At 44.2% G+C, this 21,237-nt stretch overlaps 1 protein-coding gene across 4 annotated transcripts in view; it reads right to left on the bottom strand.

Annotated features, from left to right (window-relative positions):
• Nucleotides 1–21,237, bottom strand: part of MAPK9 (mitogen-activated protein kinase 9) — a 41,844-nt gene that overhangs the window by 3,456 nt on the left and 17,151 nt on the right. For 3 of the 4 annotated variants that reach the window (XM_040444174.1, XM_040444176.1, XM_040444177.1), the window contains exons 4-10: nucleotides 19,302–19,440; nucleotides 9,616–9,781; nucleotides 8,213–8,284; nucleotides 4,954–5,136; nucleotides 3,682–3,806; nucleotides 2,566–2,629; nucleotides 1,472–1,543 (exon numbers count right to left, since the gene is read on the bottom strand). In XM_040444174.1, coding sequence (XP_040300108.1) covers nucleotides 1,472–1,543; nucleotides 2,566–2,629; nucleotides 3,682–3,806; nucleotides 4,954–5,136; nucleotides 8,213–8,284; nucleotides 9,616–9,781; nucleotides 19,302–19,440 — 821 coding nt within the window. Of the gene's footprint in view, nucleotides 1–1,471; nucleotides 1,544–2,565; nucleotides 2,630–3,681; nucleotides 3,807–4,953; nucleotides 5,137–8,212; nucleotides 8,285–8,630; nucleotides 8,703–9,615; nucleotides 9,782–19,301; nucleotides 19,441–21,237 lie in introns of all 4 variants that reach the window. The other variant, XM_040444175.1, reaches the window with a different exon arrangement.

Genomic DNA, 21,237 nt, shown 5'->3' with positions numbered 1-21,237 from the left:
CCCATGTTGGGCTCTGTGCTGACAGCTCAGAGCCTGGAGCCTCTGCTTTGGATTCTGTGTCTCCCTCTCTCTCTGCCCCTCCCTGCTCACGCTCTGTCTCTGTCTCTCAAAAATAAACATTAACAAAAAAGTAAAAAAAAAAAACCTGCTGCTTTAAAAAAGATTTTTAATAGAAAAACTACTGAACCTGTCCTACAACGATCAGTGTCACAAAAAGGCTGAAGCCCAAATAGGGTTCAGGTGTCCATCAACACTTTGTCCAAGGAGAAAAGCAGTAATCTTTGAAGAATTCTTTTCTAATAAAAACACCTGCTAGCAGAAACAAAGACTGTATACAAACAAAACAACAACAACAAAAAAAAAAAAAGGAAAAAATTTAGCGGCCTCTTGTTCATTTTATTTTATACATCCCCAAAACTGACATTTTGAATTTTTAAGGTATGCGAAACTATCCTATTTCCTACCGTCCATATTTTAGTCTGGTTTGAGCAAAAATAAAACATCCAAGCTCTCAGAGGTCAGTGCTTGCAGTCTGAAATTTGTGCTTAGTTAACCACAAGCACCTAAAGTGTGGAAGTTATATAATCTCTAGATGCTTGACACATAGATCATGCTGAATACAAAATTCAAGAAAAGTAAGCAGTACAATCTGCACTTCTCTGTGTGTGTGCACGTGTGCTTTTGGGGAGGGGGGTGCGAGGTGAGGAAGTAAGTATAACTTGAAGGATTTCATTTAGGAAGCAGGTGGGATCCTACGGACCTAAATTAACACCACATATGTCTCTAGCAGTCATACAATGAATCTACCACTAGGTAGATCAAATAGAAATATGGGAGAATTATATGAACAGTTTTTCTCAAAGAAAACCAAATTCCATTTTTCTTAGATTTGCACTGATTTTCTTTTTAAACTGGGTGGAGCCAATATGAAGAGGGTCATGCACATAAGAAATGTTTAAAAAATTTTTTTTTAATGTTTAGTAATTTTTAAGAGACAGAGAGAGAGAGAGAGAGAGCGAGCAGGGGAGTGGCAGAGAGAGAGGGAGACACATAATCTGAAGCAGGCTCCAGGTTCTGAGCCATCAGCACAGAGCCTGACGTGGGGCTCGAACTCGTCAACCGTGAGATCATGACCTGAGCAGAAGTTGGACGCTTAACTGACTGAGCCACCCAGGCTCTCATTAAATTAAAACATTGGAAGCGTTTTAAATTCAACTCCCTCATCTGTAAATGGAGCTGATGGCAGCAGTTGCAAGCATGAGACGAGACTGTCTATAATGCAGTTAGCTTGTGCCTGGCCTGTCAGTAATATGTTAGTTGTCACAGCCAAGACAAACCCAAACAGGAAGACTACCTCACACAAGGAGCTTCCAGATCCAGGGCCGGTCGAGCTGGCATTTAATGCATCACTGCCATTTGGAAAAGTTGTACAGGGAAAAGGAGAACATCAACTATTAAAGCAATCACTAACCTGAAGGCTGATCTTTCACAACACCATTCTTGCTTCTTTCTTCCCAGTCCAGTACTTCTTTGTAAATCAGCTCTTCAAACAGAAATGCAAGTTAAAAGGCTCCATCAGTTTCTCTGCATCTCTGAACCCTGCTTCCAAATCAATTGAAACCCCTCCAAGGGCACTGTGGTGTCTTATTTTTAATTGTGATATACAGTTATTTCAATAATATCTTTCGCCTAGATCACAACATCCACACTTTGTTGATCCATTACATCTTTCAGCCCAACTGTTAAGGCAGCCAAAAATGCAGGCAGTTGTAAATTCACATGTGGGTTTTACGAGGGGCAGGGGACTAGTAAAGTGGCTCTCACAGAACATTTTAAAGGATTGGATGCTTTTGTACTGTTTGCACATGTTTCTCTCCATCGTTACTTGGGATTCTCCAAATGGAACCAGTACCCATATGTCGGCCAGAAGCCCCTCCAGAGTGGCCAGAAATTAATCCAAATTCCTCAGTCATTTCTTGGCTTCAACTTCAGTTTCTTCCATCCTCCCTGGTGAGAAAAGCTAACAACCTACTAAAGATGCATTAGGGGTTTCTACAATTTTGGTATTTGTGAACCAGGATGAGCACCTTGCAAGCACTTCCTGAGGCTCACAAAGCCGCTCTTGGCCAGAGTGTGGCCATGTGTGTCACACCGTTGAGTGTTCATGAAGGTCACAGCATCCTCGATACCCTGGAGAAAGCAGACATAATCTGCTTGGGCAAGACCCGTTGCCACTTCTGACCTGCACTGACCAGGGTTCTTTCTCAATGACCCCTGATTCTGCTTTTTAATGAAAAATTATTAGTTCAACCTCCTGATTACTGGCTGAATTTGCGGTGGGTTGTTTGGTCAATCTTACAATCTTTGGAAGCAAATGGTATGCAGTTCCAATGTGCTCCTCTCTAATTCTGTTATCTTCAAGTTCCTTCTCTATCAGGGAGGGGCAAGAGATGGGCCAAGAGAGACTCTGCCCCTTCCCTAGGAAGGCTACTGCAACAAGTGAAAAGCCGCCCCTTTACAGGACTTGAAGAAGTGCCATGAGTAAGGGGCAAAATCAGCCCTTACCTTTCCACTCCTCGATTGCATGCTCTCTTTCTTCCAACTGGGCATCATAAATCTGAGGTGGTGGCTGAAATCACAGTTAAAGTCAACGGTTAAAACAGGAATGAGGCATGAATAAGTCCATAACATCACTGTGAAGATTCTAATCTATTTGTCATGTGGCTTTCATGCAATATATGGCTTCTTAGAGATTTCCTCCTAAGTGTGATATTACATCAGTTTTGGAATCAAAATAATTAGGGAAAAAATTAACCAAAAAAATATGGCCCTCTTAACAATCACATGACCTTCACTCTAATGACATCTGCCCAAATGGAACTAAAAAAGTGGTAATCAAAGGCTGTTTTCTGGACACCTGCCCCAGACAAGGGAAGGGCTAGGAAATCCGGAAGGTACGGAATAGAGCTCAGGTTTGCAGTGCTTCATGGTAGAGCCCCCAAACCCAATCCTCAACTCACAGTGGGCTGTTCCCAAAACCTACTTAAAAATCACACACTTATAACTAGGATTCCTTGTACACAAAACAGTGTTTCATGTGGTGGTTAAATCCATAGGCCAAGTCATAAAAATGTGCTCTACGGTGGCATAAAGCAAGCCTGCCACTATGTGGTTACTTTGCTCGTAGTCAGAGGTTATCCACACCAGTGCCGCTAAGGAAAAATGCACCTGGGCACCAAAATCGGAAGCGGGACTCCCCTGGCAGGTGCCTCAAGGGAACGATAAATAAACCTGTGATTTTCAGCGAGTTTCTTAGCCTCTCTGATGGGGTGGCCTGAAGAAGGTGTTCCAAGCAAGGCACACATGGCACAGTGCCAGGCAAACAATGGAAGCTTAGCAAATGGCAATGTTAGTACAATCACACATGAGCATCTGCGTAAAGGAATAGTATCTCCACCGCAGAAGCATGTTCCCTCCCGAGCTACACTGAGCTGCAGCCCCCGCAGCAAGTGTCCCCAAAGGGAACCAGGTCCAGACGACTGTAGGCCCCTTTGTATTCAGGGGTCCTTTGAAATCTAGAACTTACTATCCTTATGTGGCCACTCTGGACTAACAGACAGAAGACCTGAGGGAATGTTCAGCCCTGCCTTTACACACAAGCCTTGGAAAACAGGTGCTTACCGCTTCTGCTTCAGCAGGGTCATACCAAACAGTAATGTAAGGGTGACGCAGAGCCTCGTCTACAGAGATGCGCTTGTCAGGGTCTATCACTAACATGTTCGATAACAGATCTCTGGCTTGATTTGCTGGGGTGAAAACAAACATTAGATTAATAAACTAATACTCAGACACAGGAAATTGTACAAAGACAACATGACAGTACAGAGAGAACAAAGATGTGTGATCTTTGAGAAATTTGTGACAGCTTCCTGATCAATCGAGCCTTTTTCTTTAAGAATGAGCCAAGCAGCCACTTTCACTACACATCACTACACTACACTTTCACTACACAGATTTTCAAATGTGGTTTTTTGCCTCTGGATCTGGGAGGAGAGGAGGGGTGGCAGGGCCTGGGGAAAGGGTACCAGGTGGACACAGGCCAACCGGAGGCTGAAGGGGGGGCCCGGGGGGGGGCGGTAGGACCCACCAGGGAAGGCACAGGATGCAGCTAAGGGCGGCACTGCCCAAAGTGCAGGCATGAAACGCGGGCAGGCTTTTTTTCCCGCCTGATGTCCCATCAAAATGAAATTAGAGCAGACCTTTTAAGCCATACAAATAATCTCACGTTTGCACACTAGACAACACTTCGCAGATATCTCTGTTATGCTGACCTGTATAGAATGTTGGCAACAGACACTTGAAAAAGAATCTAGAGATCAGTTGTTAGGAAAAAACCCAACAAGTTCAATAACTCAGTCAAATATAAGGCTCACCTAGGTTTCAGCAATTAAAGCTCACATGGGTGGGCAAAGGACAGATGGGTTTTTCTGACTGAGGCACAGTTTTGCCCTGATGTAGAGAGAAATCTGTTCTTTGCCTTAAATCACATTTTTAGAGGTGGGCACAGGTGGAAGGGAGGAGAAACTTTTTAAATTGAACTGTAATACAGTTTCTGACTCTTCAATTGGGCTAGAATCGTAATTTAAGTATTCCTTATTCCTTATGCCTGAAAACTGTGTGAATTCCAATTGCTGTAATTAACATCAGAGTCTTTCAGACTGAACCTTTTTATTTGGACCAAAGGCTCAGTGAGGCCATTTTATCGAGGACAGAACTTTCAGGTCTTTTAGGCTTTCTCTACACCAAGCCTTCATTCTAGTAAATAACTTTGAGAATTTCAACTATGTTATATCCTAATGTTCGTAGCTGTCAGAATGCAAACGTGAAAAGGTGAAAGCGGCCCCTGGATTGAGAAAACCGATATGGGGGGGGGGGAGGGGAAGGGCATCTTACTTTTTATTTTGTCTCGTTCAGATTCTGATGGGAATATCCAATCTGGGAAGAGTTCTTCAAATTTGATTCCGGGGTACTTTGGTCTGTTTTCTACATAATTCCTCACGGTCGGCTGAAGTTTCTTCATAAAATCCGCAGACGGCGTTCCTAGCTGCTCAATGACTTTATTCCACTGATCAATATCTAAGGAGTCTCTTGAGGAAAATACAACTGAAGGGGCTTACAGTCACGTTACACGGAGTAGCATTATTCAAAGAAACACTTAGATCCTATTTTCACCTACTGACAGGTAATTAACTAGGCTGTCCCACTGGGGCAGCCGAGGTATTCTAAAATAATATTCACATGGTGGTTGGGGTCTCCAAAGTTGACACTACTTTTAAAAACTCTGCTCCTTTATAAACTCTGATCATGGTTTATTAAACCAACACACTGAGGAATGTATGCCTTCCCCTTCTAGATCAAAATACAGTTAATCTTGTAACTGAAGAATACTTATGACAGAAGTGATTAAAGATGAAATTAGATATTACTTAGGCAGACTGAAATTAATTTTCACATCAAAGTTACTTAGATTGGAAAGCTCCCTAAAGTGGACAGATCTGAGTCCTTGGTCTAAGGTGGGGTGCGGCACGTGAGCTGGGGCTTTCTGAGCCTTGTCCTCTCTCACAGGACCACATGCCTTCCTGTAACTGGGCTTAGACAGCTTTGGGAGGTCATTGTGTTTTACTTGGCACTGACCATGCCCATCACTGCAGTACCTTGGAGCACATTTTATCTCCTTTCAAAGTACATGACCCGGGTTCCAGACTCCACTGTGCACTAGACATGCATCAGGTGCCGGGCAGTCAGTCTCCCTTGAGTCTCAACTCCCTTGTTTGTAAAACTCAGAAAATACCAGCTTTGCCTGTTTCACAGGGGGCTTGGAATAATGAGGTGGAGAGGGATTCTGAAACTGTTAACAATCATACGAGAGAACGTAGGACAGAAAAAAATCATGTAGGCAGCAATGTTTAAAAAGCAGTTTTTAAAAGTTTTTAGAAAAATCTAATAGAGGTTTGTCTCAAAAAATGCAATTACATCATTATGAAAGAACCCAGGCGGCAGAAATGCTCTTAGAAGAACAAAGAAGACAACTGCGTTCTTCCAGAATGTTGGCCATCTGCAGTCCTGCTTGGGAGAGGAGTCCTGGCCATTCGAGTCACTACTATATTCTCTTCCCTCACTCTTTTGTTCCTACGTGATGCTGAAGCAGAATTGTGCGGCATTCAAGCCCTTCTCACCGAACAACTGAAACAGCCCCTCATCTCCCTGCTTCTGCTCATGCCCTTGACAGTCTGGCTTCGGCTCAGCAGCTGCAACAACTGTTCCCAATGTGAGTCAGACAGGAGCCTAAAAATGGGTGGGCGCTCAATAAATGTCTAGTGTGTTCATGATAAAGGGTCGTTTTTGTAGACTAAAGGGTGGTGGGAAAGGAAAAGACCATCCCAAGAAGCCTGGCTGATCTTCCAGGTGTGTGCGTGCATTACCATCCCTTAGCTACCACGGGCTTCTCATTATACCCAAGAGGAACCAAGGCTCAGAGAGGCCCTGACTCATCCAGCATACACAGCCACAATGTGCACCCAAGGTGGTCTGGCTGAGGCTGTCTTTTCCTTGTGGGCTACTGTGGGGACAGGCATTCCTGTTCTATCCCAGATCATACATCTGAAAGCAAATCTCAGAGAACTGCAGTCTGCTTTCCAGAATCTTTTTCCATGCTTACAATTTTTAATCTAATGTTTGAAGGTGTGGGCAAAACTTGTCTTTGGAGAATGACGTTAATCTCGGTGTGTATTTTGAGAATGACATTAGGTGGCCTTATATATAAAACTATTAATTATTGACACTGCAAGATGGTAATATGTAAAGTAGGAATTTTAAATTACTTAATAATGCTCCAAAAAGTATTCACAGTTTTCATTTTTGTACTTTCTGAAGAAAACATTCAATTTAAAAAAGGAAAGGCATAAAATGAATAAGAATTGAGACAAACGAGATGTTAAATAGATACTTCTAAATTATTTATCTTTAGAATTTATCAAGTTTTCCTTTTTAAACTGAGTCTGTTTGCAGACTTATTAATAGTTTGGAACAAGCAAATCAAAGGAAAGGCTATGGAAAACTGCTGGAAAATTTATTAGAATAAAATAAAATGCTGTATTTAACTCCACATAAAATCTGTGATGTGAAAAATGTCAAGGAAGGCAAATAAAATGACAGGAACAAAATCTTTTCATTCCATGTTTGTGTTGTAAAGAATTTATATTACAAGAAAATCACCCTTATAAAATTATAAAAAATGAAAGCAACTTTAATAAAATACATACAAAACACTGACTACACAGCTTGGTTTCCTTTAAAATTAACCATCAATCTGCCAATGGACAGAGACCACTTTAAGCTTTCATAACGAAAAAACAAAATCAAAGACTAATGAAAATAGTAAGTGGAACACAAATGAAAAAGGGAATATGTGAAGAACCATGTTAGAGTAAAAAATATTAACGATGGAGGAATATGAGGAAAGAAAGCTATTATAAGTATTACATTATCTCTTCTCTTTTATGGTTGATGTCATTAATGTGATTTGCTAACCACAGTATAAATTAATCTTTTGCATTTTATATTTATTAAGACTTCTCCAGGTGTGTCACAAAAGAACCTTCTAGATGGATCTTTTAAAAATTTCTACAAAATGTCAGCAGAGTAATAGGCAAGAAAATTAACATATCCTGTTTCTCACAAACTTCCTTTTATTCTCTTTTACTTGGTCTTATGTAGTGTGCTTCAGTTCTTACTTTGGGGGGAAAATATTTTAATCCATACTGGTAACTAACAAAATGGTATGCTAATTAAATGACACAAGGGTATTGGCTTATTAAATTTAGATAGCAACTTTCCTTGTTAAATTAACTGAATGGTCTAATAAATGGTATTTTCACTTAAATATCAGAATACATCTGTCAGAGAATAAGTAAATTTCTAAGCTATTTTTGATAAAATTAAAAACTAATATAATTGGTTTAATAAAACCATTACAGGTAGTCAAGTAAAAAAGAAAACGTAAAGTTGAACCATTTGGTTTGTGACACTAGTTTAACAAACATAATATAGACCCCCTTAGAACACAGTCTAGAATTATAACATTTTCCTTTTGAGCTCCTGCTGCCTTTGGCATTTATGGAAAGCATGGCCGGGAAGGTCCCGGGAAGGATACGATCAGTGCCTTGGAATATCACACAACCTTTCACCAGCTCTCCCATGATGCACCCCACTGACCAGATATCAACTGAAAACAAAATGAAATGACAAAATTATGAAGTGCCATGAACAAAACAAAGGTGAGGAAAAGGAATTCTAACAGTGTACTAAACACACAAATATGGAAAAATAAATTGCTGGCTAAGGGTGAACTTTTTACACAATGTGAATGAGTGCTGGCCTCTCCTCTGGCTTTCAGTAAGCGGCAATCTGGGCTTTAGCGCCAAAGATTCCCGGACTTCCCAGCTTGAGAAGCAAACAAAACCCCAGAAAGGAGAGATGGCTGTCCCCGCAAATCTGTGTGGCCATGTGCCCACCCCCATCGCTACCCCCACCCCCGTGGCCAGTGCTGGGTCTCTCCCTGTGAAGGATACAGTCTCTTCCTGGGAACAGGACTTTATGGAGGACCATTTCTGCCATGATGCACCCGACAGACCAGATGTCCACTACCAAACACCAGGTGATTAAAACCAGCCGGAGACCCCCACGCATCTTTCTCAAACCCCCTCCCAACAGAGACAGACCCAGCTTGTCAATGGGAACTTTTGTAACATATGGACATGACACCCGCCGAACGGTCCTCGCTAAACTGCCGTGTCAGTGGGAACTCACAGAGGCAGATTGCTCGTGTGGGCTCCAGGTGAGGACCCGCCAGAGGTGCCCTGACTTCCGGCCTTTCCCCCTCTTCCATGGGTCCCAGCTGAACCCCAGGCCTCAGCCAGGCAGAGGGCTATTTACTGCAGGTGGGAGTGGGGCGGGAGGAGCCAGCAGGGCCAGCAGGGAGCCACAGGGCTGTGTCCCTCATCTGTCAGAGTCAGAACACTGCTTACAGAGCATCTAAAACTTGAAGCACAGCTCATTCCCCGATGACTTGTGCAAACTTTCAGACTCTTAGCAAGGAAATGTGATTGAGTTCTTTTCGACAAATTTATCAAGGTCTAAGTTACAAAGAGCTCTGATATTGCTAGAGTAAGTTAAGTTTTGGTGTTAACCCATTTTACACAAAAGAGAACATGTATTATTCCATTTGTACCAAGTTCACCAATAAGTAAAAGTAAGCTTTGGTGCTGGAAATTAGGATAGTGGCTTCCTTTGGGGGTTGAGACCCGGAGGTGGGCTGGGGAGGTCTTGGGTACCACTGCTGTTATAGATTTGCATACTTCTCTATAATAAATATGTTATACTTTGATAGATGTTCACAGATACTCATTTTGGAAGTGAATTTGTAACAGTGGGTGATTTCTGCCAGTAGAGATGGGCCACAATGACTTGTGTATAACGCAGCCTCCACATTGTGCTTCCTTTGGCTCATAGGACAAGGCTGGTGGTGACCAGCAGCCATGTGTCACCCACACTCACCATTCTCTTTGTAGCCCATGCCCAGGATGACTTCGGGTGCCCGGTAATACCGCGTCACCACGTACGGGGTCATCATGAAGTTGGTGCATGCTGTCCGGGCCAGGCCAAAGTCAAGGATCTTAAGCGTGCAGTCTGATTTTACTACGATGTTGCTAGGTTTCAAATCCTAGGGCAGAAATGGTTTAAATGAACACAATGAACAGGAGTGGACAACACTGTGTGGGTAGGGATTTGTGAAGCTGGGGGTTGCTGATGTACCTGAGTCCTGGGGGAAACGGGGGGGGGGGGCGGGCAGAGTTAGAATTGAACACTGGGATTTTGGAAAATGTTTCTCTCTTAAGTTGAAATGAATACAGATCAGCCTAAAGGAGTCAGATGGTCACCCTCAGGCCCATGTGGGAAGCTTCGTGACATCCTTTTGCTTAAAACCTCCTCAGTGCTTCCCCAGAGCCCACCCATCCCTCCTCCTGTTCATCCCGCTGCCCACAGAAATATAATGTAAGCCACGTACTGAACTTACATTTGCTAGTAGCCACACCAGGAAGAATGAACACAAATGGGTGGAATGAATTTTAATACTCTACCTTATTTAACCCAATATATCCACAATATTATCATCTTATTTTTGTTTTGTTTTTGTTTTATTTTAGAAAGAAAGAGAGAGAGCATGAGCGGGGTTGAGGGACAGAAGCACAGAAGCACAGAGAATCTCAAGCAGGCTCCACACTCAGCATGGAGCCCAATGTGGAGTGCACAAGTGAGATCATGACCTGAGCCGAAATCAAGAGTCAGATGCTCATCCAATGGAGCCACCCAGGCGCCCCCATAGTGTTATCATTTTAAAATGTAAGCAACATATACAAATTACTAATGACATACTTTACATTCTATTTTTGGCACTGTCTTTGACATCTGTGTATTTACAATAACAGCCACATTCTGAGCACTCAACAACTTTATGTGGCTAGTGGCCGCCATGCTGCACAGCACGGAGCTAGAATTCTCTGACTCTGCAACTTTTGGATGGCTCTTTCTTCTTTCAGAAAAAGAATTCCACAATCACTTCCTTCTCTCTGAAAAGAAAGCCCACCCCACCCTTGAGGCACCTTCATCTTCCCCTGCCAGCACCAGTTCTGTGACAGGAGATGCAGGACCCAGGTTGATGTAGCAGAAGCTCAGAAAATGCTTGCTGTGTGAACACACAGGTCACACTCGCCTATACCCCATACCCTGAACACATGAACACAATTTCTGCAGTTTCTTCCCCCACAACCCCAGGCCTTTTTTCATGGTGACCCCACCTTCCACCCCTGATCCCAGAACCTTCCTCAGGCCACAGGAATCCAACTTCTGCCTGAGACAGCAGCCTGAAAACTCACCCTAGACACTGCCTTCCAAACTATCCCCATCTATTCTTTTCCCAAGTCACATCACACAGGAGGACCTGGGAGGGCTTTAGGTGTGAGGTTTCAGGCCCAGTACCTACCTAACACTTTCCAAGTGATGTGTCACAGATGAGCACACACAGGTGTGTGTGATGGCTACAATGCGTTAGCAGGATAAGCAGGAAACCACTTAAAAATAACATCAGCTGAACTTATGTTCCATTACTGTTAAATGTTCTCCTTCCAAACTTCCTGGATTTGGTTTAAACATCTAATGTGTGAAAATTGCAATGAAAATTCCGACCAATTCCCATGCAGATGCTCTGGCCCCTCATCGGCCCCAGAGCACCATGTGACCACCTTCTCCGTGTGTCTTGATGTGGGAAAGACTTGGGGGAGCAACACCACCCCACACCCACAATTCTGCAGGCACTGAATCAGCCCCTCACACAAACCAGTGACTCTTCCCTATGAGGAGGCAGTAATACAGCTAAGGCAAAATAAACCAACCTGTTCCTAGTTTCTTTTTTTTTTTAAACCAAAGACTGTGGCAAGAAGAGGCAACCGAGAATACAAATTGCTAACAAACGAAATAATGCTCAACTTTGTGAAAAAAAAAAAAACAAAAACAAAAAAAAACAACTATTATTATTTTAATTTTTTAAAATTTCCAAATGACAAGGAGCTATTTTTGGTCTCTCCCGTGGCAATGAGGAAAATCATGATAATATCCCGGGCTGGCAGGAGAAGCCAACACAGAACCTTCCTTACACTGTTGGTGGGGATGTCAATAGGTGCTTTCTTTTTAGGAGGCTGATTTTTGAAAAATTTGTAATGTCTATACTTTGCCACCCAGCAGCCCCTGAAATACACTCTGGCCTTGGATCTAAAGCACAGCCACAGGGAGAAGGGTTACTCCAGCTACACCACTGGCCAGTTCAATGAACTGCAGAGTGAGTTAGAAAACATGCCCACACTCAGCACCCCAAAACAGTCCAGTGAATAAATGGGCAGAAGATGTGAATAGACACTTCTCCAAAGGAGACATCCAGATGGCCAACAGGCGCATGAAAAGATGCTCAACAGCACTCGTTAGGGAAATACAAATCAAAACAACAATGAGATATCACCTCACACCAGTCAGAATGGCTAAAATTAACAACTCAGGACACAATAGATGTTGGTGAGGATGTGGAGAAAGGGGAACACTTTTGCACTGTTGGTGGGAATGCAAACTGGTGCAGCCACTCTGGAAAACAGTGTGGAGGTTCCTCAAAAATTAAAAATAGAACTACCCTACAACCCAGCAATTGCACTACTAGGTATTTATCCATAGGATACAAAAATTCTGATTTGCAGGGGCACATGCACCCCAATGCTTATAGCAGTGCTATCTACAATAGCCAAATTATGGAAAGAGTCCAAATGTCCATTGACTGATGAATGGATAAAGAAGATATGGTGTATATACACAATGGAATACTACTTGGTGATGAAAAAGAATGAAATCTTGCCATTTGCAACTACGTAGCTGGAACTAGAGGGTATTATGCTAAGTGAAATCAGTCAGTCAGAGAAAGACAGATACCATATGATTTCACTCATACGTGGAATTTACGAAACTCAACGGATGAATATAGGGGAAAGGAAGGAAAGATAAGATAAAAATAAAGAGGGAGACAGACCATAAGAGACTTAAATACAGAGAACAAACTGAGGGTTGCTGGAGGGGAGGTGGGTAGGGGGATGGGTTAAATGGGTGATGGACATTAAGGAGGGCACTTGTTGGGATGAGTACTGGGTGTCATATGTAAGAGATGAAATCACTGGGTCCTACTCCTGAAGCCAAGACTACATTGTATGTTAACTAACCTGAATTTAAATTTGGAAAAAAGAAAGAAAAGAAAACATGCCCCTTTCACCTGTCAGAAAATTCTTGTCTTCTACTGATTTGGTTGGAACATACTTTACTGCCATCTGCTGGAAAACTGTGATAATAAAATGCAAATCAGGCTGTCCGGTGTAGACAGTGGTCTTGGCAGGCTTTGGGGGAGGTGGCCAACCTCTGGATGCCTGCTAATGGGAGGCTCCCCACTTCCGTGCCGCTCTCTCATCAGCCTTCACACAAAACCAGGTGCAGCTTTCCAAAACCAACTGGACTTAGAGCTTCAAGGCAGCAGAGTCAAGACAGTTCTGTCCCTTTAAATCTTGAAAAACACCCCAAACAAGGAAAATAAGAAACACACATTAAAATAGGAAGGACACCTGAACTTGGGGCTTGACCCACAGGGTGTGGGGATAGTAAACAGAGTGTGGCATCCTTGGGACAGCCAACAAGAGTGCACAAAGCATGTGTAACCGAAGAAGGGCGAGGGCAGCAGAAGAGGAGGAGGCCGAGGGCATCACCCCACAAAGCACCACAAGGCCTGGTCACTTCTCAGATCAGAACCCACTGACTGAAGAGGTATCCTAGGAAGGAGGACTCTGCACATGGGGACAAACATCCACTGCCTTGATTTCCCCAATTCTTCCCCACAGGGTATACCTATAGCCACTCGCCTGGGTGACCGAACCTTGGCATGGGAGGCTAAGCAGTTATCTGGAGGACTACTGGACAAAAGCTCTGCATGGACCTTGCAACTCAAAGACCCACTTAGAAGGGGGTTGGGAGGCCGGGTAAAACATGGAGACTGGTCCAGACCTCTTCTAGCTATGTTATGATCCTCTTTTCCAATCTGTGTAGATGAATGCATTTGTGCAGTCAATGGCTTCACGCCATCCCTGGGGCCTTATTAATCGTTCCAGCAACTCTACCACGTCGTGCACAGCAGCTGCAACCAGGACTATGAGCTGGTTATGTCGCAGAGGTCTACACTCTCTAGGATCACCTAGTTCCTTCCGGGCTGGACTAGTGAGTCAAACTGAGATATGACAGAACCGCTATCCCTGCATTCCTTAAGTTGCAATGGTGGCGCTAATCTCCTCTATCCCTCCCAACCCCCCGAGATCAATATTTTTGACTTGAGGGGACAGTCTCATGTTTCCACTTGGCCTTCCCCATCGTGCTACTTCTTACCTCACAGGCCAAGGAACCAATGCAGAGGTCACTCCAACTGCCAAGTGTATCCTTTCCAATCATACCCTTGCAGGGCTGGGGAGGTGACTGCCGGGTGGATCCATGGACCCAGTGGCCCACCGTGAGCCACCAGAGTCAGACCCCTCAGATCTGAAGGTTTGGGTCACATGTAGGCAAGCCATAGTGATCTGCCAAGGTGGTGGCTGAAGGTAGGGAGAAGGGAGAGAATGAGCATCTGTTGGGGCCCAGAGAGCAGCTGCAATGACAGGAGCTATAGTTTGTCCCAGTGGCCTACCTCCTCTCAGTTCCCCTCAGGAAGAGAGGCCCATGGGGAGCATCGGGGAGCTTCTCTTGACCTGTGTGGCTCTTGACCAGTGACTGTGCGTGGCAGAAGCCCCTTCTTGTGAGACACCAGACTTCCCTGGCAGGTGGCTCATGGACTCCAGGGCGGGCAAAGCTTTCTGAGAGCTGTCCTGCAACTCTGCCCTCAACCCCTCCAAAGGGTCAGACCCGTGCTGCCTCCTTCTGGCCTCTCCACCTGCTCCAGCTGCTCCAGCCCACTCCCCAGTTCTTCCTCACAGGCCTTCTCCCAAAATGTATCCTGCAGATCCAAGCCTATCCTGGCACGCCAATGCTGTCAGTGAAAAACCCCACATGCTCTATGGGGACAAAGAGCAGCAGAGGGGCAGGAAATGACTTGACTGAGTACAGTATATTCCAACCTCAGTGAGTGGCCCAAGCAAGACAAGGGGGACCACAAATCCAGGAGACACTCAGGAAGTGAACGACAGGTGCTCCAGAAGGCAGCGTGCAGCAGGGATGGGACACTGAGGGAGGTTTTGGAAAGATCTGTGTAAATCTGTGTAAAGATCTGTGTAAGGTAATGGTAGACCTTCCAGATCCCCTCAGCTTCACCCCAGAAGAGAGGCCTGGGCTCCTTCTTCACTCGTACTGGCCCATAATTGAGAAAAACTGAAATCAAGTTTCCAGACTAGGGCCTCAGGCATAATACCAACAGATGTGCTGGTATGTGGCCCAGGGAGGGCATGGGTGAGGGGCGCAAGCCTGAAGACAGGGCTCTGTGGTGGAGGCCTGCATCCCACCTGGTGAGAACCTGGCCCCACCCCAATTCTCACAGCTCTATGGCATGGCCTTCCAGACTGAAGGGGCCACGAAGTGCCCACCACAATTAAAAATTTCCACATCAAGGCATATCATCATAACATTTTAGAATGCAAGAAATAAAGGAATATTTTTAGAAGATGCCAGAGATAAAACCCAACAGGGCACTTGCAAAGGATCAGGAAGAAGAATGGTATTAGAAAGCTCAAAAGCCAAATCATACCACACTACAATGGGGCGCTGCATTTACAACCTGGAGGGCGACTGATGTGTAGCGGAGAATTCTATGTCCAACCATACTATGACTCATGTGGCAGGGCAGAGTAAAGAGTTTCAGGCATACGAGGCCTCAGAAAATTTACCTCCCATGCACCACTTCTGGGGAAGCTACTGGAGGATGTGTTCCACCGAAACAAGGGAGTAATCCGAGAAAGATCGGACAGGGGTCCGGAAGCAGGGGGTCCAACACCAGGAAAAGGCAAAGAGAACCACCAGGAAAAGGCGAAGAGAACCACCAGGAAAATGCTGGGCCAGGTCCAGGACAATCCCTCCACATCAGGTATGGGGGCAGCCCATCCATCTGGGAGCAGCACTGAGGCTCCAAGAGCGAGATCTCACAGGTGATGCAACAGCACATCATCTGGGTGAACTGAGAGAAAACCTAGATGCCCTGCAGAAGGCTTAGCGTTAACTTAGCAAGTAGAGCATAGAAAAACAAAACAATGAAAACAGAAATGCAAACAAATCAAAAAACAAGTACTGTTAACTTCAGGGACAAAATGTTGAAAGGAAAAGAAATACAATCATCGTATAAATAGGAGGCTGTGCAGCGGAGAGCATGTAGGGGGTCACGATGATGTAAAACACACTATCGATACTGGCCCAAACTTGAGATTTCCAGGTTTACAATTCACAACAGTGTAAATACGTGGGAAAGCAGGGGACAGGAAAGGTGGCAGGGAGTGGGTCTGGGTGGGTAAAATGGAGCTAAATTGGTACCTTACGTCCCCTACTGAAAAAAGGCCAATGGATAGAGATCCACTATTATTTCAATATACAGACAGAAACACCAATGTGACAGCTAAAAGAACAGGGTTTGCTTCTGGGGAGTGAGAAATGAGAAGGAGAGAGTGGGGACCCTCTTTTAAAATAAATATTAGAACTATTTGATCCTTAATTAAAATAAGGAACAAATCAACCGACTTGCTCAGCAAGTTGCAGAACAATTACATAAAAGTTGATCCCCTTTCTGAAAAATATAAATTCAAAAGGACATAAGTACATGCGGATATGTTGGTATCAGCATAAATAAGGAGAGAGTGTCACTGTAAAGTTAGTAAGGAAACACACCTAACTGCTATCACTGGCCACCTCCAGGCAGCAATGGAGAGCTGGGGGCCTTTTACCTCTTTTAAATTTTGAATCACAGAAGTGATTCTAAAAAGTGGTAGGACCGTGGGTGTTTTATTTTTCAAATAATTAAATTTTACGTGTAGTATGAAAGCACTTTATTAAGCCAAACCGAAAGGGTGTATCTTGTGTATGGATCTGTGTATAGGAGAAAGGACTGGAGAGGCTCACGGACAACCGTTAACCCACTGAAGGACTCTTGCAGTTCACGTCTTGGGTCCTGGAGGGGTCCCAACAGGGCCTCTCACTCTTTGCTTTCTCTCTCTTTCCCACAACGAACATGCATGACTTTTCATGAGTAAAACAAAGCCTGGCAAGCACACAAACGTGTGAACAGATACAAGAATGGCAAGGCCTGTGGAGTGGTGGACAGGATGGAGAAGTGGTCCATGGAATCATTTGCTCAGGTGTCCTCTGGTTTCAAAACATTGTGCTGGGCAATGCAGACACCTCTTTGGACTTTGGACTCTTTTTGACTTTGTGGTCAGCAGGAGTGGGACCAACCTTCAGGGATGGAACATTCTGTAACATGGGCATGTGTGTGCCTCAGCCCTGAAAAGGTCCCCAGGAATGTGAAGGTATTGCTTCCCCATGAATCTCCTGCTCCAAGAAGGGAGAAACAAGTGAGGCAAAGCGTTTCCCTTTACAAAACTGATAAGGCTGAACATTACGAGGCCTAGTAATGATAAGGCTGGAAATTTATTCTAAAATGTGAATTTAACACAAAATGTGTTCAAGAGTGTCTTCGGTTATATAAAGGCCTATGAAAATTTTAGGAAGAGAAATAGAATGGTATGTTGGGAAGTCTATTTTTAATTAAAAAAATTAATATTACTTATAATGCTATGTGAAAGAAGGCAGAGACAAACGCCATTATTTCACTCATATGTGGAATTTAAGAAACAAAACAAACAAAAAAACAAGCAAAGGGATAAAAAAGAGAGAAAGAGAGAGAGAGAGAGAGGGGGGGGGGGGGGCAAACCAAGAAACAGACTCTTAACTCTAGAGAACAAACTGATGGTTGCCAGAGGGGAAGTGAGTAAGGAATGGGTTAAATAGGTGATGGGGATTAAGGAGGGCACATGTTGTGATGAGCACTGGGTGATGTATAGAACTGTTGAATCACTATACTGTACACCTGAGACTAATATTACACTATATGTCAACTAACTGGAATTTAAATAAAAACTTAAAAAAGAGAAGTAATGCTATTTTTAAACCAAATTTGTATTATTCGAACTGAACACTTGGTGGCAGCAAAGGCCACATTTTAAGAAAGCACCCAGTCAGGAGGACGTCTCAGTGTGTGATGCGCCAGACAGGCCCTGGGAGGACCAGGTACGCTGCCCACGCATGCTGGCTTTGGGGTCACAGACCTGAGGCCCAGGACGAGGATGAGGGGCGAGGGCAGCTTAGTCCTCTCAGAATGGGTGGGCTGTGCCGCTGTGGCCAACATTTCCTGGCACCTAAATGATCTACTCTGCACCACTGAAAATCTCTCTATTCTTTTCTATGTGAATAGGCTTCATTGTTCCTGTCTCACTATCTTTCTCCCTGCACAGATTTTCGTTCAGAGAAATTACAACTTCTTGATGTTGGAAGAGAATATCTAACAACAGTCTGTCAACAAAATTAGTAAGGTAATAATGTAGGGAATGCTAAGAATGTTTCCAACAAAATTATATTATCTCTGCCTATAGCCTCACACAACATTTTAGTTGTTAAAGAAAAAATCTATCATGATGGTCTGCTTACACAGTGCTACAAGTCAAAAAATAAACAAGAACTCCTAAAACCAGCTTACAGAATTACACTGTATCTCACTGGTTTTTAAATGTTACTTCCTGATAGTCCAGGCAGCTGTCATTCAAATCCCAGGAGAGCCCAGTCAAGAGGCCCACCCAAGGCCATTCCCAGAGTTCCCAACAGTGGGGCTGGGATGCTGGAGTGGCAAAATTTTACAACATAAGAAATGGATATTTGGCCCATAATTTAGGTAAGATTTCTCAAGCAATGGTATAATTTACTACTTAGCCTCTAACCATTCCCAACCCCAAACCTAAATTCCTGGCTCTTTAAAAATGCCATTTCAAATAATGGTGAATATATTAATAGATGAGTCTGGGTAAATAGTTTGGGATAATTTGGTAGTTCTCTGTCCTGTTCTTGTAATTTTTAAGTCACTTCAAAATTAAAGGTTAAAATTTTATTTTTTTCTTTTGCAGCATCAAATGGAGCAGCTCAAGCCTACATCCAGGGTGGCTCAAGTGGGCTGGGGAGAACCAGGCACTTCACAAAAACATCTTCTACTCTCAACAGGATTTGGAAACTCGACACGATCCCACGGTTTCTTTGGATTCTCAATGCTGACAACTTTTTAAAAAAATTGGGGTGCCTGGGTGGTTGGTTAAGTGTCCAACTTTGGCTCAGGTTATGATCTCATGATTAGTGGGTTTAACTCCCGCATCAGGCTCTGTGCTGACAGCTTAGAGCCTGGAGCTTGCCTCGGATTCTGTGTCTCCCTCTCTCTGCCCCTCCCCTACTTGCCCTCTCTCTGTCTGTGTCTCTCTCTAAAATAAACAAACATCAAAGAATTTTTTTTTGAAAATATTAAATTCTTTTGTACCTTGAGAATCACGGTAACAAAATGATTGTGATTTTAAAAACAAAACTGACACGGCATCACTACTTACTCTATGAATTATACCAGCTGAATGCAGATGTTTAATACCACAGAGCATCTGGTAGAGAAGGTAGGACATTCTTTCATGGTCCAACTCCATATGAATAACCTGACATAAGTTAGCATCCATTAATTCCATGACCAAATACCTGAGGAAAAAAAAGATCAGCCATGTACACATAAAAATTAACCCAAATTCCTTCATGGTTACTAAACTGTATTTATAGGAAACAGTAATAACTTACTACCTAGTTATTGCACTGGCTAAAGCAAAAAAAGAAAAGAAAAGGAAAAGAAAATAAAAGAAAGATAATTTTCCTCCAAACATTTATAAGGTATCCTGTCAAGAAGTAAACATATAATGGAACTTAGTAGAAGCTTAGGAAAAAACTGCCACTGTGATGCATTTCAAGTTAAAGACAAAACAATTTTATATCATAGTAAATAGAATCTCAAAATTCAAATTCTCCTAAATCTTTACTTTTTTTTTTTTGCTACTGGATCATACTTACCAGGATAGAAACCATGCTGTTACTTGCTTCACCTTAAGAAAATTTCTGACCTTGGGGCACCTGGGTAGCTCAGTCGGTTAAGGGTCTGAGTTCGGCTCAGGTCATGATCTCATGGTTCATGAGTTCGAGCCCCGTGTCAGGCTCTGTGCTGACAGCTTGGAGCCTGGAGTCTGCTTCAGATTCTGTGTCTCCCTCTCTCTCTGCCCCGACCCCACTCACACTCTTTCTCTCAAAAAATAAAGGTTAAAAAATTTTTTTTAAAAATTAAAAAAAAAAAAAGAAAATTTCTGACCTTCTTCTCCCACCAGCTGTGCTCCAGATTCTTATTCTCTCTGCAAGCAAAACTCCCCAAAGAGGTCTGTATACTTGGCATCTCCAATTCCTCTCCCATTTTCTTTTACTCCCATTTTGAGCAAGTGGGGCATAAGCCCCACCCCTCTGCTGACACTGTCCTCCTCAAGGCTCCTGATGACTTACTGCCGTGTCAAAATGTCCCTGGCTGATTGTGCCCTGCTCCTTTCCCCAACTTCTTACCATTGGGGCTGCCAACCCTTGGTCCTCGGCCTCCTCCTCTTCTCTATCACAAGTCTTGGTCATCTACTCTGATCTCTGATCTCAATGCTTTAAATATCATTCACAGACCGTCAACTCTCAAGTTCCTACCCTCCATCCAGGCCCCTTTCCCAAACGCCCAGTTCCCAGGCCGACTTGGGCATCCAAGAGATGTCTCGAGGCCCATGTCCAACACTGATCCCGGCTTCTACCTCGCCCTCCAGTCTGCTTAGCCTTCAGCCCACCTCATTTCAGCTGGGAGCACCTTCAACCTAGAAGGGGCTTGGGCCAGCGCCAGGCTCCACTCTCGACTCCCCTACCCTCACACTGCAGTCCTCCACAGAGGAGTCCTCCACATTACAATCCTCACACTACCGTCCTCACACCACAATCCTCCACAGTGGAGTCCTCCACACTGCAGTCCTCCGCACCGCATTCCTCACACTGCAGTTCTCACACTGCGGTCCTCACACCGCAGTCCTCTACGCCACAGTCCTCCACACTGCAGTCCTCCACGCTGCAGTCCTCACACTACAGTCCTCCACACTGCAGTCCTCACGCCGCAGTCCTCACACTACAGTCCTCTACAATGTAGTCCTCCACACTGCAGCCCTCACACTGCAGTCTTCCACGCCGCAGTCCTCACACCGCAGTCCTCACACCGCAGTCCTCACACCGCAGTCCTCCATGCCTCAGTCTTCACACTGCAGTCCTCCATGCCGCAGTCCTCACACCACAGTCCTCCACGCCGCAGTCCTCACACTACAGTCCTCACACTATAGTCCTCCACACTGCAGTCCTCCACACTGCAGCCCCCACACTGCAGTCCTCCACACTGCAGTCCTCACACTACAGTCCTCTATGCTGCAGTCCTCCACACTG

Source organism: Herpailurus yagouaroundi, unplaced genomic scaffold, assembly GCF_014898765.1.
Source record: "Herpailurus yagouaroundi ecotype Mexico unplaced genomic scaffold, PumYag 192, whole genome shotgun sequence".
Classification (NCBI taxonomy): domain Eukaryota; kingdom Metazoa; phylum Chordata; class Mammalia; order Carnivora; family Felidae; genus Herpailurus; species Herpailurus yagouaroundi.
This window is presented reverse-complemented; position numbering and strand designations above follow the sequence as displayed.